The sequence below is a fragment of the Dermacentor variabilis genome, unplaced genomic scaffold, assembly GCF_050947875.1.
Source record: "Dermacentor variabilis isolate Ectoservices unplaced genomic scaffold, ASM5094787v1 scaffold_13, whole genome shotgun sequence".
Taxonomy (NCBI): domain Eukaryota; kingdom Metazoa; phylum Arthropoda; class Arachnida; order Ixodida; family Ixodidae; genus Dermacentor; species Dermacentor variabilis.
Genome location: NW_027460291.1, coordinates 36,374,928 through 36,402,348, shown reverse-complemented (window position 1 = coordinate 36,402,348; position 27,421 = coordinate 36,374,928). Strand labels below are relative to the sequence as shown.

General features: G+C 45.0%; 1 protein-coding gene across 4 annotated transcripts in view; it reads left to right on the top strand.

Annotated features, from left to right (window-relative positions):
• The window catches only part of LOC142566760 (tRNA (34-2'-O)-methyltransferase regulator WDR6), a 247,736-nt gene that overhangs the window by 149,702 nt on the left and 70,613 nt on the right, over nucleotides 1–27,421 (top strand). For 3 of the 4 annotated variants that reach the window (XR_012825126.1, XR_012825125.1, XM_075677650.1), the window contains exons 14-16: nucleotides 12,954–13,028; nucleotides 14,545–14,730; nucleotides 25,442–25,508. Coding sequence is in view for 2 of the 4 variants with exons in the window: in XM_075677650.1 (XP_075533765.1) it covers nucleotides 12,954–13,028; nucleotides 14,545–14,730; nucleotides 25,442–25,508 (328 nt within the window). In the remaining 2 variants the exon portion in view is untranslated. The remainder of the gene's footprint in view (nucleotides 1–12,953; nucleotides 13,029–14,544; nucleotides 14,731–25,441; nucleotides 25,509–27,421) is intronic. The other variant, XM_075677651.1, reaches the window with a different exon arrangement.

Below are 27,421 nucleotides of genomic sequence, written 5' to 3'. Positions count from 1 at the left end.
TTATGAAAGCTTATTTAAAAGGAAAGTTACTTTGCACGCTGAAGACAGTGGTAACAGAGCTGCATCACATCTTTTTGATGTGCCTGAGACTTGTGTTCTTGACTAATACAAACAAAGGGAGAAAATCTTCAGCTGCAAGTTGACCAGGAAAGGCTTCCATGGGCCGAAAACAGGAAGATATCTGCACCTTGAAGACAAGATTGCCGACTTGGTCAAGCAACTCTGTGTGTACCGTATGCCCATGGTGACCGAGTTTCTCAAGGAAAAAACCCTTAAATTGGCACGTGATTGAGACCTATCCAGAACTGATATTAAAGCCAGTAAGAACTGGATAACTAAATTTATGAGCAAAAAAGTTTTCCCTTCAGAGGCGCACAGGCATCTGCCAGAAGTTTCCATTGATTTTTGAAGAAGAGCTTGACGCTTTCCAGCGGTTTGTGCTGGCACTCCGTCACAAGAATGAATATTTGTTGGAGCAAATTGTAAATGCGAGCCAAATACCACTATATTTTGATATGCCTGCTAACTCTACAGGGGAGACGAAAGGCGTCAGGCAGGCATCCTTGCTGCCATCCAGAAATGAGAAGACCTGTGTCACCACGATGCTGTGTTGCACAGCTTATTGGCACAAGTTGCCCCTGGTTTTCATTTTCAAGTGTAAGACACTGCTGAAAGCACTCAAGTTCCTGCAAGGCATCATAGTGTGAGCCACTGAAAATGGATGGATGGACACCAACATAGTCATTGACTGGATTGGCTGCATGTAAGGAAAGAAGCCTGGCAGTAACCTCAGGATTTGTGCCATGCTTGTACTTGATGCATTCAAGTGCCACCTCAACCAACATGTCAAGGACAAGCCTGGTGTATGGCGAACTGCCTTGGTTGTCATACTTGGAAGCATGACCTCCCAGCTGCAGCCGCTGGATGTGTGCATTAACAAGCCCATGAAAGATCACGTTTGCACGGTGTATAGCGAGTGGCTAATAAATGGCAGCCACATTTTCACGCCGAGCAATAGGCTGAAGCGCGCATCATTGGATGAACTGGCCAAGTGGCTAGCCGAGGCATGGACCACTATCCTGTCAGCGACGGTCGTAAAATCGTTCAAGAAGTGGGGAATTTCTAATGTGATTGATGGCGTGGAGGATGACATGCTGTGGTCAGTCAACAGTGATAAGGAGCTTAAGGGAAGCTGAAGAGTTTTGCATAAAAAATGAGTGAAAAGCTGTACGTAATGGTTTTCAACCCTCCGAATTCGAATATCGCATCGAAATTAAGCGAAAGAAAGCGCAAACAGATTTTATTTCGATGGAAAGTGCAGCAGCAGACTCGGGGCAGCTCGCACGCCTCGTTTCCGCCTGTGATTGGCCGGGCGCCTCATGACGTCAACAATGGCGTTCGTCCGGACCGACCGCTGCCGCCACACATGAAGCACGGTGCAAGGTGGTTTGGCGCTGTGGTTTGGTGAGACGGTAATGGTGAATTTCAAGAGCTTGCGTTTCTCTGAGGAGTTCGGCGTTGCGTCCTACATGTATACGTAGCCGGCCCCTCCAAGAAGCAAAAGATGCTGGTAGCAAGCAGTACTTTCAATGCGAACGAAAGCGAAGTGTTAGCATCTCCTCATGTTAAAAATGTTCTTTGGTGAGTATGTTGTTTGCAAAGCTGTATTCAGCGATCCAGTGAGTTCATTTTCGGGCAAACAACTGTACTGTTATGTTCCTAAATGCCTCCTCGTGGAACGTAAGGAGGGATGCGATCGTCGGCATTTGTGCGCTGCCCCAAAGCTGTCAGCAATCTACACAAACGGTTTACATGCGGAAAAGTTTTCCGGCTCTTGTATCACGTGTAGTGGCCTTCATCAGCGCGCCATCCGCACGCTAATCGTAACCGGAGCCATAAAGGCGGCAAATCCCGTAGGCTACGTGAGACGGCCGTTTTATCTCTGTGCCCGAGAGAAGGGGGAGCACAGCGTTCTGGCGTGCGCAAGCTTTCAAACACATGCAAACTTTACACTTGCACTGCGTTATGTACCTGCATGTTGGCTGTTTCACAATACACGTCCTAAAAGAAAATTAACGGCGGTTTGCGACCAAACATGCGTCAAGGGTTTGAGATGAACATGTACCTTCCGTTCAGCGTGCTAACACGAAGGAGCTAGCAATAAATCAAAATCCAGGTTTGGACGAGATCATGTATTCATAAGGTTTTCCAAGACCAGTTACCATCCGTCTGCCCGCACCCGTCCCGCCTTTGTGCGTTCGTTGCCCCGGCCTTTAGAAAGCTTGCTTGCAGAAAGTCATACTGTCACTCATTTACGCCTTATTGATAAACTCTGGTAGTAATCGTCGTCACGGAAGTGGTTAGAGCACAGCACTGTTGTTCTTGAGCGTTTGAAGTTCTTTTGATTCACAGCAGCCTCCCACTTAGCTGCTGGCTTCTTGTCTTGCGGGGAGTAATGGAACATCGTCGCGGCCACTGGTGTTCGTGCAACCATAGGCTGCACAGAACACATGACTGGCATGATCGGCCCACCACTTCAATTGATGCTGCCCCCATCAACTACCGCTCTACATACACACAAACAAAGGAGGAATGCAGGCTCGAGCGAGGCAGATTATGACGGCACACACGCAGAAACAAGCATGGTCAGGCACGGTCGCGGAGACTGCGAAGGAGCGGAACACCAGTGCTGACGTCACTACGCCGCGGTTTCCACTCTCCGCTCGCATCGTCAGTGTCAGCAGCAGCAGCGCTGCACTCGACGGGGGGCAGAGTGTCAGCGCAATTATAACCGGTGATTACGTCGTTCCTAAGTGAAAAATCCCGCCCAAAATTTTATGTGCATGGTTTATAAGGTTCCCGCATCCGTATATGAGCGTGTTATTGAATTTGACAGGCTCTTCAGCTTCCCTTTAATGACAGGTTTGATGACAGCCATGGCAAATAAATTTTGAATTCTGTGGAAGTAGATTGTGCTTGTTTCATTTTTTTCTCATGGCCAACATAAGGGGCATGCTATAGTTTACTTTTATAAATCGGGTGCACATGACATTCAGGTGCGCTTTTATTTTCATGTTTTTAACCCGTGAAGATCGGGTGCACGTTAGATTCAGGGGGCGTGTTAGAATCGGGTAAGCATGATATGTCTGAAGGAACATATTTATCCAGCAATGAGACACAGACCTGGTCTGTTGCTCCATTTTTACTGCAGACGTTCTTAAACAAAATCTCATGCCTCTTAAATCCACAGAGCGATTGATCAATAAACTTGGAAGTTCTCTATGTCCATTTTGAAGGCAAATTCTCACAGCTTTTTGCTTCAGAAAATCTCCCAACATGGGCAAGTTCTTTGCTAACACTCCCTATGGCCATAGCTATACCAGAGTCCTTCCATGTTTTTCTGGTCACGAAACTCCGCCGTCACGCTATGGGAGAGGTTCATATGCTGCCCAAAGGTGCCGCGACGCGGCGCCACTGTGCCACAGAGGGCATCGTTCGCGTACCGAAACGCGCGCGCAGTGCGAGGCAAGCTGAGTGATCGGGTGGGTTATGTGCATGTGCTGCGCTATTTTTCGAGTGCTGGGCTATTTGGTTGAAGTGGCGGGGTGGGACAATGATGCCGAACACGTGTTGCGTGCCTGGGTGCCGTTCCGGCTACAAGGGCACGACCGAAAAGGTGTCGTTGTTCTGTTTACCTAATAACAAGGAGCAGCGCGAGAAATGGAAGCGGGCCATACCGCGGCAGGAAAGTGGCGGTTTTAATTTCGAATCGAAGTATACGCGTGTGTGCGCGAAACACTTTGACGCCTCGGACATCGTCACTGCGTACAATTTCAACATCAACGGCGACGACGTGTCCCTGGAGCGTGAGAAGCCGACGCTGAAGACTAACGCCGTTTCAAAGATGCTTTTAACAAACTTCTTGCATTGTGAATGGTGGACCATTTATGACCGGACACCTCTGTACTATCTGTATTTCGCTCCGCTTGTTTTACATGATAAATAAATGATCGTGCTTGTATTTTGTTTTTGCACCAACACGTTTTATTTCTTTTCTTAATCGAATTATAAAGTTTTTTTTTTCATTTTTCGACCATGATAAGAATATCAGGACCGGTGATTGCAACATTTTAACACATTGTAAATAGTTGCGAATTAAGAACCAAAATACCTAGTCTCGTCGTTTCTGCGTCGAAACCACGAGCAGCGTGAATAAGTGCTGGGCTTACTGACGCTTCTAAACGACTGCTTGCTAAGGCAATTGCCTAATTACAGCTAGTTTCAACTGAACCTAACACTTCAGGTTCGCCTTAATCCGTTGTTAAAAGCCGCACCGAAGACATTTAGTAGCGAAGTTCGTCTTGCATTATCTTATTCAGAAATGGCATCGCTTTGCAAGAAATCTTAAGCGTATGGAGCAGCTCAGTTCGCTTTTCTTTGTCATGAAGTATTCTACGGTAGCAGCCCTTTGCAATAGCAATTTCATTCTTTTGATCTCGTTATAAGATACTGCCCACAGAGTCCTTCTCTGCCACAGTTTAACAGAAACTGAACAGCTGTGCTCGGCGAATAATCTGGCGCTATGCGCAACGGAGAATTGGCGCTTACTCATCTGGTGATAAGTGGGACCACTGGCGTTTTGTTGCGAATGCGCGGTGTTTAATTTAAGGCAAATATTAAAAAGCGGAGCCCACCGAAGCGTTGAGGCGAACGGCGATGATGAAGAAATCCGGACCGAGACCGCCCGGCCGTGTACAGCGGACGCACTTCGACGGGGGCGAAATGCAAAACACCCGTTTATTTAAATTTAGGCGCATTTTAAAGGATCCCAGGTGATCAAAACTAATCCCGAGTCCCCCCACTACGGCGTGCCTCATAATCGTATCGCGGTTCTGGCTCTTAAAATTCCAGATCTTTCTTTTTTTTCGGTCTGAGACCACCGCAAGCTCCATGTTATGAGCGGCTTTTTCTTTTCGTCCCGTGCGCTCATATCATCGCAGAAGACACGCTCAGGCAGTAATTTAATTATATTCAATGTTAAAAATAGTTACGTGAAACTAAAGCGATGGTTGAGGAAGTTGAGAAAGCTAGAATACCGAGGCTGCCCCACACACAACCACAGCGGCAGCGGCGTTCGCATGCCCTCTCATGCACGGTTGCGCCTCTAGCGGCGGGCGCTGGCGCTATATGAAACTGAGGCGGCAGTTTCGTGACCAGAAAAAACATGGAAGGACTCTGGCTATACTAAAGGGCCTATATGAGTGCTGGGTATTTTCTCTTCCTATCATTCTTCTGGTCCTTGTTATTTTGAAAGGACTTAAAATCTTCACTCCATTCTTCACATCGCCAGGAAGCGTTTGCTTTGACAGATGATATTCTTTTGCAACAGCAACTTGAGAACATGTGCTACAGTTGAACCTCACAGTAAGGAAATTGGCGGGAAACACGAAAAAATTTGCTTTCGCGAGAATTTCGTTGTTGCGAAATGTGACAGCATAGATAGGTAATACTTTGCAGATTGAAGCTTTCCTGTCAAAATTCCGTTAGCCTACTTTGGCAAGCTTTGCTCGAGGATGTAGAACCGCATTGCTGACTGTACAAAGTGCGCCGCATGCGTCGATCAGCAGTGGCAGCACTGCTATGGAACAGTATTCGCGGTCAATTGCTTTCGTAGGTATGATCACTTTTGCAAGATTTTGCATAACTCGGCACTGGATGCAGAGAAACAGTGCTCCATGCAAACAACAGCATTTCTCCAGCACATACTGTCACCCATAGACGCCGACACGTCCGGTGCCAAGTGCGAGAGTGATCGTATCTCGTATACTTGAAGGCACTCGATTGAGATTAAGGCCCCTTTGCGCTAATCTATGTCCGACGCCAAATCCGCACACGATGCCTGTCGGGGGGCACGAAAACCAGCGTTCTTGAAGCAAGGGATGCATATTCCCGGACGATCGCTCAATCACGGCCCGATGCATGGCACTCAATGCTGCGACTGCCATCTCAAGTGCCATAAACAATTCCGCTTTGGCGGGACATGGATTTCCTTGTTTTTGCTGCATTTTGCTTACCGAGGTGGAAATTAGCACTGCACTAGTTGCGCAAAAGCTGTCGTCACATGCCGGTAGCAACATGTGTGCCGCTTCGAATGGGCGATCATCAAACAAGATGGCGGCCATGGCATGTTTCCGGTGCACACAATCACTCCTGGCGCTTTGTTTTTTTGTAAACAAAAATAGTGGTGCACACACAAGCGTAATGTAGGGGTATTTTACGCAATTTTAGTGCAAAGCAATTGCAGCCTTTAACACCCAAACTCTTCGAGTGAGGCTAACTTAGCAGGACTCTTTGAGGAAATATCAGGCTTTGTTTGGAATATCAGTGGCCTTAGTGAGGTTAGAACTGGTGAGGCTTATACAGTGCTGACTAACGGCCATGTCCTCTGCTATAAAGGACTCCCAGGTAGCAAGTTATACGGGATAGGTATCCTAATACATAAGGACATAGCAGGCAGCATTGGTGAATTCTACAGCATTAATGAGAGGGTAGTGATAGTCGTAATAAAAATTAATACGAGGTATAGAATAGAGGTGGTACAAGCCTACGCTCCAACCTTTGGTCATGGTGATGGTGAAGCAGATCAGTTTTATGAAGACGTGGAATTAGCCATGAGAAAAGTGCAAACTCAGTTTACTGTACTAATGGGCAACTTCAATGCAAAAGTGGGGAAAAAGCAGGCTGGTGAACAAGCAATTTGCAACTACGGCGTCAGCTCTAGAAACATTAGAGGAGAGACGTTGGTAGAATTCGTGGAAAGGAATAAGCTACAAATAATGAACGTGTTTTTCAAAATGTGGACCTGGAAAAGCCTTAATGGTCAAACAAGGAATGAAATCGATTTCATACTTTCTGCCGATCCCAGCATAGTGCAGGATGTAGAAGTGTTAGGTAGGGTAAAGTGCAGTGATCATAGGTTAGGGAGGTCTAGGATTCACGTGAATTTCAAGAGGGAAAGAGTAAAATTATTCAAGAAGAAACAGGCCAACCTAGATGCTGTAAGGATAAAAGTGGACGTATTCAGGCTGGTACTTGCAAATAAATATGCCGCCTTAGAACAGAGAAATGGAGATGAGAATAGAGGTAATGAAATGAAGCCGTAACTAGGCCGGCTTCAGAGGCAGCACTTGAAATAGGAGGCAATGCACCAAGACAACCAGTAAGTAAGCTCTCCCAAGCAATAAAGGACCTAATAAAGAAAGAACAAAGAATGAAACAGTCCAACTCGAGACATCAGATAGAATTCGCGGTATTGTCAAAACTTATCAACAAAGGGAAAATAAAGGATATTCGAAATTGTGACATAAGAAAGACTGAGGAAGCAGTAATAAAGACGCAGCATGAAATCAGTCAGAAGAAAACTTGGCATAGGGACAAGCCAAGATGTATGCACTGAAAGATAAGCAGGGCAATATCATCAGCAATTTCGAAGATATAGTAAAAGCAACGGAAGAATTCTATACTGACCTATACAATACCCAGAGAAGCCAGGACACGCCTCCTTTGAAAGTAGTAATGAAGAGGTTACAGAGGCTCCTTCTATAACTTGCGACAAAGTTAGAAAGGCCTTGGAAGACATGAAACATGAAAATGCGGCAGGTGAAGATGGAATAACAGTGAATTTAATCAAAGATGGAGGAGACATAATGCTTGAAAAGCTTGCGGCCCTTTATACGAAATGTCTCATGACTTCAAGGGTCCCAGAAAACTGAAAGAATGCCAACATTATACTAATCCACAAAAAGGGCGATGTTGCAGAATTGAAAAATTATAGGCCCATTAGCTTACTTCCAGTATTGTATAAAATATTCACAAAGATAATTTTCAATACATGTAGAATAAGGGCAACACTTTACGTCAGTCAACCAAGGGAACAGGTCGGCTGCAGGAAGGGCTACTGTACAATGGATCACATCCATGTAATAAATCAGGTAATCAAGAGATCTGCAGAGTACAATCGACCTCTCTACATGGATTTCATAGATTACAAAAAAGCATTTGATTCAGGAGAAATACCAGCAGTCATAGAGGCACTACGTAATCAAGGAGTAGAGGAGGCTTACGTAAATATCTTCGAAAATATCTACAAAGATTCCACAGCTACCCTAATCCTCCACAAGAAAAGTAGGAAGATACCTATAAAGAAAGGGCTCAGACAAGGAGACAATCTCTCCAATGTTATTCACTGCGTGCTTGGAAGAAGTATTCAAGCTTTAAATTGGGACGGCTTTAGGGGTAAGGATAAACAGCGAATATCTCAGCAACATTGTCCTATTAATTCAGCAACACTGGGGATGAGTTACAACAAATGATTGAAGACCTTAACAGAGAGACAGAGAGAATGTAACAATGGGGTTGAAGATTAATATGCAGAAAACAAAGATAATGATGAACAGCCTGGCAAGGGAACAAGAGTTCAGGATTGCCAGTCAGCCTCTAGAGTATGCGGATGAACAAGTTTACCTAGGCCAATTACTCATAGGGGACCCTGATCATGAGGAGGAAATTTACAGAAGAATAAAATTGGGTGGGAGTGCATACGGCAGACATACTCAGATCCTTACGGGAACCTTACCATTATCACTGAAAAGAAAGATGTACAATCAATGCATTCTACCGGTGCTAACATATGGGGCAGAAACTTGGAGACTGACAAAGAAGCTCGAAAACAAGTTGAGGACCGCACAAAGAGCGATGGAATGAAGAATGATAGGCGTAATGTTAAGAGACAGGAAGAGTGGTGTGGATTAGAGGGCAAACAGGCATTGCTGATATTCTATTCGACATTAAGAGAAAGAAATGGAGCTGGGCAGATTAGATAATTTGTAGGTTAGATAACCGTTAGACCATTAGGGTTACAGAATGGGTGCCAAGAGAAGGGAAACGAAGTCGAGGACGGCAAAAGACTAGGTGGGGCCATGAAATTAAATTCGCAGGGGCAAGTTGGGATTGGTTGGCGCAGCACAGGGGTAATTGGAGATTGGAGGGAGAGGCCTTCGTCTTGCAGTGGAATTAAAATAGGTTGTTGATGATGATGATGATGAATTTGATATTTGATGATGATGATGAATTTGATGATGATATTTGAGCATATTTTGGAGCCTGAGTAGGTAGTATGCGGGGTTACGTTCCCACAAATTTCGTTGATGCGGGATAGTAGTACAGCAATGTTTTGTGGTCGATAAGTACGAAATGCGAAATGGGCATTCACCGGGGATAAGAGAATATTTCGTTGTCTCATGAATTTTGTTGTCGCAGAGTTTCGTTATTGCAGGTTTTGGCTGTATCAGCTTATTGAGCGCCACTGTTCTTTTTTTTTTTTCAAATGTCAGTGCTGCGTATTTGCTGCGCTTTCTTGCAAAAGATGGTGCTAACTGACATGAAGTGGCGCCATGGCACTGAATAACGCTGAAAGCCACACGAGCATTGTTGATGCCACAACACGAGCAGCAAAATGAATGTTTATTTCCGGCCCAGGCAAGTGAGAAGCTCGTCACAACAGTCTTCTCGTTTAAAAATACTGATCCAGCGGCCAACTTGAGCATGTCAACAGGCGTAGACCAAGGGTGATTGCTGCAGTTTCATGGTGCTCGCTGTCGCTTGTGTTGGCTTTTGACAGCTGGGGCTGTGCCACTTCTTTAGCCAAATCCTGTGGCTCTTGGGTCTGTTCTTGTAAGCGGGGTTTCACCTGGTCCAGGTGTCGACTAAGGACATCACCATCGGGGCCATGACCATCACCATTTGCTAGCCGTCCCTGGCTAGAATGTTGGCCGAGGTACCAGATTCACCGCGTTCATAGTTTTGCACCCACACTGGATGGTCTGTCTAGAACTACCTGGTAGTCTGCAAGTTGTGTGCGTGTTGTACACACAGATGTAGTGGCACAACCACATTATGAAGCCTTGAGAGCAGCTCATCACCAACGAACAGCCTGGCAGGTGTTTTTCTGCACAGTGGTGGCGTCCAACGATAAATATGCAGAATTCTTGCTAGGCATCTCTATTTTGTTCTGGTTTTATTTTTGTAAAGCCCGCCCATTCCGTGAGTCTATTCAGTTGAGGATGATAAGGCACGGTGCGGACATGATCAGTGTTGTTTACCCGGATTCATTTTTTTAATTCTTCACATGTAAACTGCAGGCCGTTACCCAATATGATTGTTTGCAGGAGGCCAAAGGTGCTAAACAGGGTGTGCAAAGCTTCAATGCGGTGGTCATAACCTTGCCGCTTTTTCATGGCACAACCTCTATTCATTTGCTCTTGGAGTATACCACCACTAGCAGCTTGTACCGATTCACTGGGCCTGCAACATCGATGTGCAGATGGGTCCAGCATTGCCTGATATCTGGCCACATAACTGGTGGTTTCCTCGAAGGAATCGCTGCTGCCTGGACACAGACTGGGCATTATTTAATCGAACACTTGATACCTTGATGACGCCTGGGTACTACAGTAATGAACGAGCTAGCCTTTTTATTGAGGTGCTTCCCTGATGGATATCGTACAGCAACCGTAGCATCGTAGGCCTGCCTTTAGGCACCACCACTCGGTTGCCCCAGTACAGAAGCATGTTACTAATAGTTAGCTTGCCTCTCTTCCATATTATGGCTTCAAAGTAGTGTTTTCATTGTTAAGCCGGAAAGGCCAGCTATCACAAACCCATTTCCGCCGCCTGCTTTGTCAGGTTCTATCATGTTGCTAGATGCTTGGCTAACATTAGGCTGTAGTGGGCAGTGGGCTGCCAGACCACCGCTGGTGACGAAGAGAGTTTGGGAGGCGCTGGTATGTGAACAGTCCTTGAGCTCCATCGACACACGGCCTACTACTAGCCACTAGCTTAATAAACAATATTTGCCTTGGACCTCGTCTTCCAAGCTGGCGACACCGGATGCTCTACACATTGCAACTGCCCCGAAGCCATATATCCGGCCCCCAACGAAGGCACAACATTCTCAGTCATCGCAGTCAAGCTTCCCGAATTCTGGCATTCTAACTGTGAACTGTGGTTCATCCATATTGAGGCCCAGTTCTGCCACCAACGATTAGTCCTTTGTGCCATCCTTCTCCAAAATGGCATTTTAATGGAAAATTGCACTGAGGCTGCACCAAAGAAAGCATAATAACGAAGGCCTTGTAACTGTTGTTGCTGCCTCGCTGGTAAAACTGAAACCTAAAGCGTATTATCAGCATCATCATTATTATCCTGGAAGTCAATGGAGCTGCCATAGCTGGTGGATATAGCTGATGTAATCATTCCTCCATACGCCGTCCTTGCCAGTTTTCACTCTTTCGTTGCATATTGCTTCAGCGTAGGTTGGAATGTACTGCTGCTGTGTGGTTATTTGTGCCGTTTGTGCTGCAGTTGGGTACTCTTCGTACTAGTGTAGCATGGAGCTTGCACAAGCAGGCTGCCGCATCAAAAATAAGTCTCGGATAATGTCCGGTCGCACATTGCTTAGCATAGGTGTTGACACGGTGCCACTTTATAAATACCTAGTAATACGCATACTCAACTGCTGATGCATAATTTGCATATTAAGGGCACTTTTCTTGTAACCCTGCATTTTCAAAATAGCAGATTCCATGGTTGTAACCAGCTTTCACATGATCCAAAGCACATTTATGTAGGAGAGATTGTGCATGTTAGCTGTAGGGAAACCCATCTTAAAGGTAACTTCGGTTTAGTTGCGTCATCTTCCTTAGAGGCCCTTATTCCACAGTTGTTTTTTTCCCTTGCTTGCTTGAAGTGCCGCGATCACGCAAATGCCTGTTACTAGTCAAAATGGTGGAAGTAGCTTTATACCACAGTATGCGTGCAGGGAAAGTCAATTGCGTATTATAGAAACTAGTACGGTAGTCTTTATTTCAGATGCCTCATTGATGAGCGTAAAGCCTGCTCCGTCATATTTATTGACCATTTTCGTTAAAATTGAGACCATCTGTTGTATATATGTATGTTCGCCACTGCACCAAAAATGTTTTTTGCTTTGCCAGGATGTGCACCAAGAGGTCAAATGGGTGCCTACCACTGTTAGTGGGATCAACCCTAAACCCATCCAAACTATTCTAAACCACCAAAGCAAGCCGACGACACCAGTGATCGTAGCCTCTGCCGTGGTGTCCTTAGCGGCAGCTTCTGTACCTATAGCAAACAAGGCCTGAAGTTTCGGGACCAGTAGAAAAGTATCAAAGGACTCTGCTACTACCTTTTGAAGCATATTCAAAAGGAATTTTATAGCTTTTTCAAGCAATATTGTTGAATGGCGCACATGAAAATACTCAAAAAATTTATTGCAGCACCTTGCTTTATGTACATAAGCAAACCTAGAGAGCCTCACAGGACAAAATGCTTATGAAAAAAATATTTTTAAATAGATACTATGCAGAGCAATAAAGTGTCATGATTTTTAGACAATATCAGAGATGGCTGAGCAATGCACCTGCGGCACTTGGCATGGAACACTTTTCACATTTGTGTCAATGTGGTAATTTTTTAGAAAAGCAGCATGAAAAAAAACTATGTGAAAGAAAGACATAGCAATGTTGTGTTCTTTCTGCTGTGTGTTTTTTTTTATGTTGCTTTTCTCAAGAATGGAGTACCAACTCGCCCATCAAACCATCCTTCGAAAGAAAATTTTTATGATATTCTCAGGTATATCATCATATGGCTCTTAATGACATTATAACTTGACTGAAGGCTTGCTTTGAAAAAGATAACGTTAAGCAGGTTAAGATGTCACATATTTAATGTCATCTTTTCGTGCCCACATGCCAGAGGTACAAGTCCCAAATCAGGATTTTTGCTGATATAATAGGCCATAATTTGTGACTGAAGGGGTCCCAGTTCGATTTGTTCCAAGGGTCACGTGTGCATTTTGGCTGTGCATAGCGCAGAGCTCGACGACGCTTGAGTGGATCGGCCACATGATACTCCAAAGCAATGGCCTCCTGCTGTGTGGATATCACATGGTGAGTTGCTGCCAGGACTGCTGTAGTGAGTTGGTGGCTATGATGTCCCAATACTGAGCATGGGGTTTGGGGTTAATTCTCACATATATTTTTTCAGGAGTGTAATATAAGAATGCTTCTATACCTGGATGTAGGCACATGCTAAGGACCTGTATGGACTGAAAATTAATTTTAGGCCCTCTATACAGCATCCCTTACACGCTGTGTGCAGCTTTCAGCTGTTAAAACCTCCTGTTTATGTTGTGTTGCTGCCGTAGCTTGGCATCGTAGCAGTTGCTTGAAACATTTTGTTGTGCAGCACTAAAACAGTCTCCAGTTTACTTTTTGTCTTTTTACAATGCATGACATGCCTAATACAGTGGAAGGACAGAGGAATTCACTGGTAGCGGGAAAGAGAGAGAAGCAGTGTTAATGTAAAAATTGTAAAGGATGTGGTTAACTGTACTTGATGAAAATGTATGTAAAATCCAATGAATTATCTAGGCATTTACTTGGCAGTAGTAATTAGCCAGAGATTTATTAACATTTTATTACTCCAGTACTTGAGAAAACATGCAGGGAGATCCTTTAGCTTTCTGCAGTATCAGTAGCTTCATTCTTGTTTGCGTTAAATCGTAAATACTGAATAACAGTCTCTGAGCATATAAAGCACGCCTAATGTGTTGCTTGTCAGGACTGTAGAGTTGGATTGATGTTGTGTTTTTCTCAGTGTTGAAGATAAACTTTCTAGGTTAGTAACTCCAACATTCAGAAATGTTCTGATTTCACTTACAAGGTTATATTCCTCTTTTATACAGGGAAATCCCGATAATTCTAAATCTCTTAATTCATTGAAGAACGGCAGATTGGGCGAGTTGGTGGTTTTCTATAATGTTTAAAAAACAGCGCTAAAAGCCTACAACGGACAACAGAATAGAGGATGGGACACACACGGTGCTGAGTTAATTCAAATTGACGGATAACTTGAACTGCTCTGTTGATCCTGGCCAAGTCCTATGTATTTGAATAGAGAAAGATTCCAGTGAATTTGAACTCCAAAAACGGTGCAATGCTTATTTTGAAAAAATTTTGTAATTCCCATGGACCACTCTTCGGACAAACTTGAGCCAAAGGTGAAGGTTCAATGTATCACTATCTGATGTAATTTCACATGCCGTAAAAATGATGAGGAAAGATGCACGGGGAGCCAAGACCTAGCCGGAGCAAGCAGAGTGGCACCTTTCCCATCTGGCTTAAACGGAGCTGAAAAGGAGCCCTCTAGCGTGCACTTGATCACATTATTGCACATTCACTACCCCCCCCCCCAACCCCTGATGGCTCAGGCAAGCTGCATTAGAATTAGGTGTATGGAATTGCACTTTCTGTTATCATGTTTACAGCTATTAGAAAATATCCCTCATGGCTGGATCTCTAGTTGGCCTACAAAATTTGATGGTCTACAGTTTGTGTAATGCACAGTTGCTAGTAACTATTCTCAAGGCATGCTTTCTTGTTTCTGGCATACATTCCATGGTAGAGTGACTTCGTGCTGTGGAGTACTTGGCAGCAGCGGGCAGTGTTTCAGCTGAACTGTGGTGGTGGTCACCGATCCTGGGACTTTGCAATGAGTTCCCATGAAGGCCTCTTTGCTTGCCTGAAGACTGGCCGCATCATGGTGCAACGCTGTGGGCTCAAGGAGATGCTGCATCGGTCGTGCATACGGGTAATGAATCACATATATATACATCGCAACCGATTTACAATTTATCTAGCTCAGGCATTTGCCAAAGGCTTCGGTGAGCCATGTCTGATTCTGAGCAGTGCCAAGGAATCCTTGTATTATCTCTCCAGACATACTTGAAACTGGAATAAGGGTTCATGGCCCCTTGAACCTATATACTTCACTCAGATGACTGCACAACCTTTATTAGACAGAAAATAAAAGAGCTGTATATTTGTGCAAATGAAGTGGCAGGTGAGTTAATGAAAGCACTGCTTTAGTAAAGAAAAGATGAAAATCAAGGGCTGGGGCATGTTGTTAAATTATCCATGTTTTTTTTTTTAGGGTACTGATTTTTAAAACCCTGATCCAGCTTATGCAAAGCCGATATACATTAAATGTATACAGTAAAATCTCATTAAAATTTGGATTTCATGGGACTGGAAACAACTTTCCGAATGAACCAAATGTCAGATTATTTAATGCAACAATAAAACAATAAAGAAACACTTGCTGCATCAACACACCTTTATTTACTTAATTAATCTGCAATCTCGATTTATATTTTGCCCAATATTGGTGCGGAAGCTGCAATTCTCATGGTTACTGCTCGCAATGGCGAGGGCCTCGAGACTTTTCTCCCAGTGTGGACACTGTATGAGACCTGCATCTTCATCCAAGTAGACATGTTTTTCACTACCGTGTGCACATCCTCATTTTTTTTTCTGCCAGTGAGCTGGTCGGCAACAGATTGATTGTAGCTAGTGGGTTTGATGCCAACGTGTGGGCCATGGTAGAATTGCGCTTCATCCTTGATGGCTTCCGCCGTGTTTGTGATGCGCACCTTGCACTGAATCAAAATGAAACTACTGCTTGGCACAACTGCTGCAGATCACTAGTTGCTGTCGACGTGATCGTAAAGGCCAACCGTGAAGTTCTTAAAGCACATAGCCAAAATGAGGCATGCGTGGCGGTAAACTGCGTAAAGTATACCTGCACTCCTGTCACCACCCTACCATATGGTCCCCACTAAAGGCTGTGCTGATGGAGACTCTGCCTTAGTTTTGCTCACTTGGTTTCTGTTGCTCTTTTGAATAGCCGCTTTTGCTCTTTTGAGTCGCGTATTTGCGGCTCTCCTTGGTCGGCGCATGTCAAAGGGCGCTGACTCAGCCAGTGTGTCGCCAAATGTGTTAAAATAACAAGAGCTAATTTCATGTAATAATGCATACATTTGCTGTGACAAGAGGGCAAGTTCAAATTAATGAAGGTCAAATGAACAAGGTTTTAGTAGTTTTTAATTGGAAATGTCTTGCTGCAAAGTTTGTTGAGACGCACATGTCATAAATTTTATGTGGTGGTTTGAATTTTACTTGGTATCAAAGTTAGTTGTATTGCAATAGCGGCATGTCGTTTTGTTTTCTTTGTTGGCATTTATGGGAACTTGGCATGTTAATTCCTCTTTTCAGTATTGCGCTCATTACTGTAGACAAGTTGCTGTTTGGCTACATTGTATATACTATACAGCTTAGGAACATGTGCTTTTTGTGTACATCATTCATGTGAAATAAGATTTCTTGAAACTTGAAAAAACATAATATTTTCTGAAAAATTGAAGTGCTATTCATTTTATATGCACCTTCTAAGTAAATAATGCCTTGCGGCCACTTCGTGTATGCAGCAAAAGGTACAGATTTCAGAGTTGGAGACCGGTAAAATTAATGCATACTCTCCACTCCATTTCCACATCCCAAAATTTGACAGGCTCTGTATATGTTTATTATATTTTTCTTGCGTATTCTTGTGAGCAAGCAGTCTCACCCCTGTCCTCTGCAAGAAGTGAACAGAAACAGGTTTAAATCTTTCTATGCAGTTTTTTTCAGAAAACCATTAGATTCTGCAGTTCTTTTTATGGCTTACTTATTGTGAACAGCTTTTGTTATTGCAGTACCAGCGGTCTGTTTTTATTATTTACTGTTGTATACTTCTGTGAAATCTTTTTTTCGTATTTTTGAGTTGATGATAGGCATGGACGCAGAAAAAGTTTATACGAAACTTGAAATTTCATGGGACAGAAGTCAAAATTAAGCGTGCTTCTGCTGTTTTCTTGGAGCTCTGAGGAAAGGAAATTGTGGAGGAGGCGCAGGCACCAAAGCACTTTTTTTGAGCCATGTACACGCAAGATGCTGCCAGTGGGTCAAAGTCCTTCTCGCAATTGGTCGAAGTAGAAGCTCCAAATACATCTCACTCGTCCTTGGCACAGACAGGGTAACCTAGCTTAGCAGCAATTTTGAGACTGGCCCTTAGTGTCTCTGAACCAGACAATAACATTTTGCTTGATACCATGTGCACCCTATGTGTCATTGCATGCACTGTTTTCAGTTTTACTCCTGTATAACATTTAGGGCACAGCTCTTAGGCGCCCGTTCCTGCGACAAGCATCGGCGTAACCGAGCGAATGAGCAAAGGATGAAAGAGTGAACATGGAGTGCAGCAGGGGATGAAAGACACCAGAAGGAAAGCGGAGGAGGAGGGTATGGCGGAAGCGTGAGATGAAAAGTGTAGCTCGGTGACGATGGCTACGAGATGGCACCAGAGTAGCTCATGTCATCTGGGAGGTCCGTCTGCAGCAAGTGCTGTGAATCGCGCCTACGCACTACAGTCGACTCCCGTTAATACGAAGTTCACGGGGACCGCAAAAAACTTCGAATTAAACGAACTTCCAATTAAGCACAAACCAAAAAACAGCACTTTATTTGTGGCGAAATCGAGTATTTTCTCTAAGAAAAATAGTCGGTCACCTTGCTTTGCTTCTTCTTGCCGAATCGCGCTGCTGAAAGCAAGTTCTGCAGGCTGTAGATGTGGCGGAACGCTTCTTCCGCGTTACCTTCAGCGGCAAAGAAGCGCTCCGCAAGAGCAAGGCCCGCAGCTACATCGGCAGCCTTAGGTTGCGGCTCGCCTTCAACGTCATCGTCGCTTTCCTGGGTCGCTTCCTGGGGCCGAATAATCTCTACAATTTCGCTATCTGTCAGCGCACCGCACGTTTCGACCGCCTTGTCTACGGCGACGTAATCTTCAAAATTGACGTCCCCGAGAGCATCACCAAAATCAGTGCCGTCAAGCTCGCTTGTTGACGCTTCCTCCGCTGAAATTTCAGAGGCATCCTCCGAAGAAGCTGCCACAAAACCGCAAGCCCTGAAGCAGTTTGCGATTGTTTCTTGCGTCACACGATCCCATGCTCGCGCCAACATGTGGATGGCACTAAGCAGGCTCACCTCGTACTTTGTGGAGCTATCCATACACAAAATCACGCGCTCGAGGAGGTGCCGCCTGTACAGGACTTTAACATTCTTGATCATGCCTTGGTCCATTGGCTGCAAAACAGCCGTTGTGTTTGCAGGCAAAAATGCGAGGCGTATTGCACTCAAGGCTGGCACATTCACGTGAGCACTGCAGTGATCGACAAGGAACAACACCTTGCAGTTCGAAGCAGCAAACTTGCGGTCCAATTTGCTTATCCAGCTCTTGAAGATTTCGGCCGTCATCCACGCTTTTTTGTTCGCCTCATAGTCTACAGGCAGCGTCTTCACGCCTTTAAAACATCTCGGCTTCGCGGCTTTCCCGATCACAAGTAACCGACATCGTTCCGTGCCAGTCATGTTTGCCGCGATCAGCACCGACACTCTCTCCTTGCTGCATTTGCCCCCAGCACAGTCGTCGTCCTTGAATGTCAGGGTCTTCTCTGGTAGAAGCCGATAGAAGAGTGCAGTCTCATCTGCATTGAAGATGTCTGTATTCGGTGAGGTATTCACGCAGCTTTCCGTCCTTCCACGTGGCGCATATTTCCTGGTGAACGGACGCCTTTTCACCACACACGCTCTTGAAAACCAGGTCATGGCGATCTTTAAAGCGCGTCAGCCATCCATCTGACGAAACGAAGTCATCGATCCCCAACATTGCTGCAGGCGTTCGGGCTTTCATCGTAACGATGTCTCCGCTGAGAGGAAGTTTGTTGCTCCTGGCCTCCCTAATCCAAACCAGCAGAGCCTTCTCCAACTCTGGGTAAGTGCCAGTGCGCATTCGCTTCCGAGAAGTCTTGAACTTGTCGTTCTCAAATGCATCCATTATTGTGCGCTTGTTCTTGATGTAGTTAGAGAGCGTGTTCGGCTTGATCCCGTACTTCTGCGCTATGTCTTGTTTGGCGGCACCTCCCTTCTCAACTTCCTTCAAAACCTCGACTTTCGTTGCCAGGTCGAGCGTGTGATAAGAGCCACGGTTTCCCATGGCTATAAACTGCGCGACTAGGTACAGTAAATTCCGAATCACTCGTGGAACAACCTAGCCTACGAGCTTCCCGCACAAAGGCGCTCGACTAACACATGCCTCGACATACGCTGCGCACGCTGCAAGACTAATCTCGCACAATCTCGCCACTGCCAGTATGCAGCGCTGCGTGCACCTATGGCACCCGCGTGGCCTCCGCGATCAGCTCCGGCTACGCGCGGCAGCCGCGCGTGGCCTCCGGCGGGAGCCGCTTCGCCTCCCGCCGGAGTTGATCGTGGAGGCCACGGCAGCCGTAGCAATGAATAATCGCGCCGCTCCAAGAAGGATGGCGTTGCGGGCGGCTGCAGTGGCGATGACACCAACGTGGAGCATGGAACTGTTGCAACACTTGAAAAATGCACATTCTACCAAAGAATGACGGTCACCTCGAGAATCCCGGCAGAAAATTAACTTCAATTAAACAATATTACTGGATGAGGACTTCGAATTAACGAGCAATTTCTTCTATAGGATTACATGCAAAACTGACGGGACCAGCACTTCACTTCTAATTAACCGAAAATTCCAATTAAGCGGCTTCGAATTATCGGGAGTCGACTGTACCCACGTACTGCCTGCCTCTCGCAATCACCAGATTAGAGAGGCATTGGCCCTACACTTCGCTCCGTTTGCAACGTACCGCATGAGACAGATTGTCCTTGCCAGCCAATATATCACAAAATAAAAACACCTTGAGAGCTGTGCTCAAATTTCACATTAGGGAGTATCGTAATCGTCGATGAATTTTTGTAGCTATTTAGTGTTGACAGTTTTTAGCAGATAGGAGAGGGTGGTACACATTCGTAGGCTGGTGAGCAATGACACATGTTTTCCTAGGCACATCTTTAAAGGGCCCCTCACCAAGTCTGGCAATTTTAAGCTGCCCAGCGCTGAGCATACATTGCGCAATAACGATCGTTTTTGCAAAGTATTACATTGCTACACGCCGTGGAAAGATCTGAAATTTCAAACCGAACGCCGTTTTTCCTTCTCCTCGCGGCCGCCGTGCTCCAAGCCGGACGGTGACGTAATCGTGCCCCTGCGCCTACGTAATCATGTCCGCAGTTTGACATCGCTCGTAGTGACATATGACTTCGAGAATTATTCAAGACAACATCTATTATCTATGCGATCTGTTGCTTGAATTTTGGAATTGAAGTTTAGAGAAATAATAAAACACTCAAACGAAATGTCTGCGTGTTTTTTGTTTTACTTCGCACCGAAGCAAGAGAGATGTACTTCCACTTCGTCTGCTTGTTCCCACGGTCGGGCGGTCACGTGTGCAGGTACCGAAACTATGCCATTTTCTACCGTGTTCCAGCGCATGATCATGCTGTGCGATGCTGTGCTAGACGGGTGATTCGGGGATTCAGGGGCTACTCCGAGTTGTTGGAGCTCCTCACGTACGACGTCGGCAATCGAAGCCACTTGAGGCTGTGATGAAGGGAACAGCTTCTGTAGCTCCTCCCGCATGACTGCTCTGATAGTCTCACGCAGGTTGTCGGTGGCCAGTGACTGAACTCCGGCATAGTTTGTCGAGTTCTTGTGGCGGTTGTATTGCCGGTTCCGAATTTCCAGTGTCTTTTCGATGCTGGTGGCCTTGCGAAGAAACTCATAGACGGTCTTCGGTGGGCTTCGTACCATTCCGGCGAAAAGTTCCTCCTTCACACCACGCATGAGTAGGCGGACTTTCTTCTCCTTGGACATTTCTGGGTTGGCGTGGTGGATTAGGCGGCTCATTTCTTCTGTAAAGATGGCAACATTCTTGTTTGGTAGCTGCACTCAGGCTTCCAATAGAACCTCGGCCCTTTCTTTCCGGATGATGCTCGTGAAGGTCCACAGGAAGTTACTTAGGGGGGGGGGGGGGAACAGCTCCCTCGTTGTAAGGGTCGACTCCCGGTTCTCGAACTACGTCCTCGTGGCACCTTCCAAGGAGAAGTACACGTGGCGCAGCTTCGTCCTCAGAGGTCCACTTGTTGAAAACCGAGATCCTTTCGAAAGTCTCCAGCCAGGTTTCTGGATCCTCCGATGAAGCTCCACGGAAGGTAGGCTGTTGAAGGTAGACTCTCTAGGCTGTTGAAGCACAATGGGGGACGCTGGTGCTGCCATTGTGGTCGTTGACTTGGTAACAATCTTCCTGGTCATCTCAGACAAACGTCCGTGCTCCAGGGGCAGCCCTTGCAGCCTGCAGCTAGCTCACTGGTCCTTGGCGACAGTGGTGTTGTCTTCGTCGTTCGGGCTTGGATCACGGCTTTGTGGGGACGTTCGGTACATGAACGCAGTAGCACCTCCACCACATGTCACGTGGTAGTCACAGTGAAGAAAGCAAAACGATGAATGGCAAAACTAGTGTTTTATCGGGCGAACTTGTGCCCATAAAAGCAAGTTACACTTAAAGCACAATGATAGCGGCGGACGCAGTCGGCGATCGTCGGAAATCTTATCAGCGAGTTAAGGGCGTCGGCTTTTTATAAATCAGTCATAGAATGTTCTAGAGTAATCGCTGCGACCCACGTGTCTTCCACAAAGTTCTACTCCATTCACGTCACGCATACACGAAATCAGATTACACAAGGTTCAGCGACAGACAGCGGATGGAACCATCGATAACATTCCAGAAACTTCCGATACATGCAGGCGCGTCCTGTGCTGTGCGATAACATTTATTAGGCGGTGAAATGTGGTCACCCGATAAAGATAAACAAGTACACATGTCAGTATAAACTTGTAAACATTCGCTTACTAACTGAATTAACAAGCATGGTGTCAGTGCGCACAAGCAAACACAAACACATCACACTCGATTAGCGCGAACATTTGCTGTCAAAACGCTGGTGTGAGCAAGTGTGGCAGCAGCAGCGAGCGAAGTGACCTTCGTGCTGCCTATTTCTTCAACGCAAGAGCGGCAAGAGCACAGTGTGCAAAAGGGTGTGAGCCAACTGCACATCCCTTTCAAGATACGGCGTGTGCGACTGTGCAAAGTATGCACTTGTTGGCGGAGTCGAAACCGCCACCTCTCCCTCCCGCACTGCCTACCCACGTACCTCCATATATGGCGCACAATATTGAGCCGCGATCGTCAGTTCCCCTTGCTCCTGGTCGCGAAATGCGCAGTTGCTGCCAGAGCACAACGCCGCCGGAGGACAACGCTGCCCTCCTTCCCTCCCAACCCCTCACGGGCTTTTGCGCCACGGAAGATGGCTTGTCTGCTCTCCGCTTTCTGCCTTTGTGCGAGCCAGATTGAGCCACGATCGTTGGCTCCCCTCGCACGCTTTCAATCGCGCATACAGTGTAGGGTGCGCAGCGAAGGTGCTATCGCCCTTGGACTTTATACAGAACCTCACGGCGATGCTGACAGCAGAAATGCACTTGGAGCAATAATGCAATAAAAAAAAGTGCATCCTCGCTGTTTGCAAACCCGTGCCCCTTTAGTTGAGACGTTTAGTGGCTAAGTATGCTTTACAGGCAAAATTTCACGAGCAGCACGAAATCATCGCAACATTCAGCACAAAAGTGCCCCAATATTCTTAGATTAGATAGAAACAAATGCTAAGATATATTCGTATCCAGCCAGATTCAAATGTTCGTATCCAACCAAATATTCAAACATTTTCCAATAGAATACAGATATTAAAAATATGATATTCCATATTATTCGAACTTTCCAAATATTCGCACGCCCCTAGTTTTTTTTATAGCTTCCTAGAAACACGGCCGCTCAGCAGAGGGGAGAAAGCAACTCGCCCTCGCATGTGGCTTGCGCTCGGTACATATCAGTGCATATTCCCGCCACACCAGCGCTGACATTGCGAGTCAGTCTGAAAGGGAGAAGGCACTAAAATCTTTTCAATTTTTTTCATGGCTGATTCATTGTGAAAAGCTTTCATTACTCTATTCATGTAAGCAGTTCATTTGTTTTCTCGCTGCTAGGCACGAGGTTGCAGGATCAAATCACGGCCGCATTTCGATGGGGGCAAAATGGAAGAACACCCATGTCTTGTGCATTGGGGGCCCCTAAAAGATCTCCTGGTGGTCAAAATTAATCCGGAGACCCCCACTATGGCATGCCTCATAATCAAATTGTGGTTTTGGCACGTAGAACCCCAGAATTCAATTCATTTCTTTTCTCTTGTCTGTTACTGTCCATTTTTTAATATTTTTTAGCTGCAGATAAGGCATGGCCATAGAAACAATCTATATGAAGCTCGACATTTTGTAACATATGTTAAATATGCTTTTGTTCTCCATGCGATATATCATTCTTTGTGCTACAAGAGAAAGAAATCCCAGATATGCCAATGGAAAACTTGCATCCATGCAAGAGAGGCTGCCAGAGGCTTGCAACTCTTCCTTGCAATCATCAGTTCTAAATTGAAGCTCCGAAAACGACTCACTGGAGATATCCAAGTCCAATTGTTTACTTTAGGTCAAGAAAAGACCAATAACGCCATGATTCTGCCATTAAAAACTGCAGGTGCTGTGGCTGTAGCTGCCTAACTTTGTGCCACCATTTTCAAAACCCAGGGGAGCCATACTTCTGCTGTGTTTCTGTCAATTGCGCCCATAAAATACCAGTCTCCTCTAAAACTGGCTTCATATAGTAGTGCGAGCAAGAAACCAAAATGATAAAATCACTTCCACTCATCTCTGGTAGTTAGTAGAAGAAAGAAATCTTTGGACGAGTGAGACTCATGATTGATTTATAGTAGAACCTTGTTGATATGATTCAGTAAAGTGTGATTTCCCAGCACCAGTGTTCGCGATGGAAGACACAAAGAATGATTCTTGCACTTCTTTTTTACACGTTCATACATTCCCAGAAAACGCAATATTTTGGCACCAACGTTTGGTGCATCACTAAACTGCAATCGTATAATATATTTTCTGGCCGCTAGATCCTGTGTAAACAAGAAAAGGTGTGAGGCACACGTGATCACGAACAGTAGTTGCCTGCGCCAGCAGCTCCCCCACAATATTCGCGTGCCTGCCTCGCATGAAAATGCTGGCGCGTACTCAGTTTTCTATTCTGGTACCAGCAAATCTCATCGCGACTCATTGCACACCGCATTGACAGCTATCACCGCCAACCCTATTGCGATAAGCATCTTCAGCGATCTGTTTCACAGCACCTGGGGCGTTGTGATTTTGGAAGCGTACTGCGCTCATTTAATAGGTGATAACCCAAATGCTCTGCCATTCTCTGCTACACACAGCGTGAAGTGAACGTCATGTTTCACTCTGGCGGCATCCGAGCTGCCGTATTCCAGCGTCACCCACCAGCTTGATTTCGTTTCGGTTTCTTGTCGCCATCTTGAAACACTGCACAATAGAAAAACAACGACGTGCATCTCAGATCGCACGGGTGTCACCAGCTGAACGTTGGACAGCGTCTCATATCACAATGATTTGCGCCATGTGAGCCTGTCAAAACTGCCCGCTCGAAGAAGTTGCTGACCCAGCCAGAATTTGAGGAGTGCATACATATGCTCGCTGAGGCTGCAGAAATGACAACGCACATCTTGGGCTCCTCAGGTCCCGCCAACTCGGAGTGTGTCGGCGTGTCGTGCTGCAGCGTTTCGCGCAATGCTTCGCCTTAGATAGATGTGAACTGCAGTTGAGTCAAATTTTTTATGATTCGGATTGTACGTTTTCCCAGTGAGTCCCTTTTTCTTGTGTTTTTTTCCAAAACATATGAATAAGGCTCTACTGTATATTGGACAACATTCCTGGATGAGTGAGACTCATCCTTGACATTAAAAGGGTTAAAATAGGGACGTCATTGCAGTATGATTTGACAGAATTATACAGCACCTACTTGTGTAAGCTGCACCTAGTATTATTTTTTTCATAATCTTAAGTCTGTGGGACTTTCACAACTCCAGTGCATGCCTACTTTCTGAGACCACATACTGCACCATGACTGTTACACAGAATGCGCAACCTAGGCTGACCCGCTAGGGAAAATTTTATTCAATCTTTATCACTTTCATTGTAACAGTTAATTAACTTAGCCTGCTTTTAATCACATATTGATGCCTGTAACCTTTGTTGAAACATATTAAAACTGAAATTGTAGGCTTGGAGTTTACATAAGGGCAGGTGTTATACGAATGTGTTGTCTCAGTAACTATGGCATTTGGCAGCAGAACATGTGGTCACAGGTTCAATTCATGGTTGTGGTAGTTGTATTTCGATGAAGAGCAAAATGCAAAAATTCTTGTGTACTTAGATTTAGGTGAAAGTTAAAGAACCCCACATGTTCAAAATTAGTCCAGAGCCCTCCACTACGGTGTCACTAATAGCCCATGTCGCTTCTGGACAAACCAGATCAATCGGTCAACCTTATGCATGTGTAAAAAAGTATGTTTTGTTTTCCTGTCATCTGTACCTGTAGGCGCCTCTGCACAGGAAAAAGATATCGGCCATCTGCCTTCTTTTTACAGAGGAGAATGCTTCTGGGGGTGAGTGTCCATTCAGTGCGCTTCATTGGTAATTTGCTTGTGATTAAATTGAGTTGTTGGTCACACTGTTGAGCATGCATCAAGCGAGACTCATCTATATATGTGAGTCAGGGGTCCTTGTGAGTATCGTATATGCGAAGATAATTGATCACTAGAGTAGGTAAAGGTGTTGAAGCACAAAGCTGAAACATAAATAGGCTTCTTTTTTATAAAAAAGTTCAAGACATTCTTATTACGTAAGCTAATGTGAGGAACAACATGCACTGAAAATCTGTAATTTGACAGACATAATGCAGAGACAATGTGCATAATAAAAAAAGGCAGTCGTTCTGTTTTAAAATATGGGGACATAATGTATGTAAAACACAAAATTTTTCTGTCACGGGTTTCATGAATGTTTCCTCTATTATTATTTAAATGGAATCATTATTTTTTTAAACACGGATGTTCCCTCTTTATGACTAATAAGAGAATTTATGTCCATTTCACAATGCCATGCATGAAATGCATCGTACATATGCGAATATTGAGAGTGAAATAAACTTCTTTGTGTGAACTGCTATTTTAGTTCCCAAATTGACACTTGTGTGCAACTTCACCACCAACATAAGTGTAGGCAGACATATTTCATATGCACACGATATCAGTCGTAATTTCTTTAAAAAAAGAAAAAAGTATGCCTACTCCATGGGCCAGTCAGCACCACTCGGAAGCGTGGCTGTAGTACTTGTAGGGTTCATTCTGGGTATATATTTGTCTTGAAGTGCTGGGTGTCTTTCACTTCTCATATGTCCTATGTAGCGTGGTTATCTGTACTTGTACCACACGTTACAACTACATTTGTCACGTTCATGAACTTTTGAAACAGACTTGCGTGCATGTGTGTTTTGTAAATTATGGAAAAAGTCAGTATTGCTGAATACGGATGCTACATAATTTAACACTTTTCGTGCTACTGATTGTCTGTTGTCCCAGTTCTTTCATTTTCTAATTATGAAAATGAGGTTGGCAGCATTTTACCAGCAGTTTTCTCTAAACTGAGGAAATTTTTTACGGTGATCATGTTTGGGATAAAAAAAGTTTGTGAGCCAGAAGGGAACAGCTTGTGTCTCCATGCGGAAGTGCACCTAAAGGAGTACTCACAAAAATTTTTTTAGCCAAGTAAGGTAGCTGTTTATTCCACAACAGTGGTGGAGGCCTCCATTTTTAAGCATACAATCATTATTAAATTATGCTATCCTCTAATGTGATTAATTCAAAATGGGTGCCAAATGGAGTGAGGCTGCAAGCATGTTGACCAGAACTCCTGACACATCACAGAAATTGGGGGCTGGGGGGGGTTCATAGCCACGTGATATCACTTTTGGACATGTTGACCTCTTCCTGAAAGTTATAAATGGTAGATAAAAGGACGAGACGGTGAGACTTGTGCTGCATGTTCCTAGCAAAGTGACAGCGGAGGGCCTGTGTTGATGCAGCAAGTGTAAAATGAAAGAGGCATGAATGGCCCTGTTGCTGAGCTTTCGGTGACACAGCCATGTGTGGCTTGCATTCACTGCACTTGGCTCACCAGCTCGAAATTGAATCCAAACATGTTGAAATAAAAGAGATGCAATTAAAAAAATTCTTGTGAGCTATTGCACGCGAGCCTCTCTACCTTGATAGCTGGGTTAGTAGCTGTATACTCACTGTTGCAGAAAAGGTTACAGCTTGCCTTCTGTGCTCTCTGAAGGGAAGATGAGGGTTTAGGACTGACATTTCTCAAAGACATAATTGCTCTTTGATGATTAATGTGTGGATATTCTGCTTTTTGTGTAAAAAGACTAGAGCAATATCTGAAGACAAGCATATGCAGTCCTGGTGGCTTAAGAAGCCGTAAATGTGGTTGCATTGAGTATCTGCCATTTAATGCT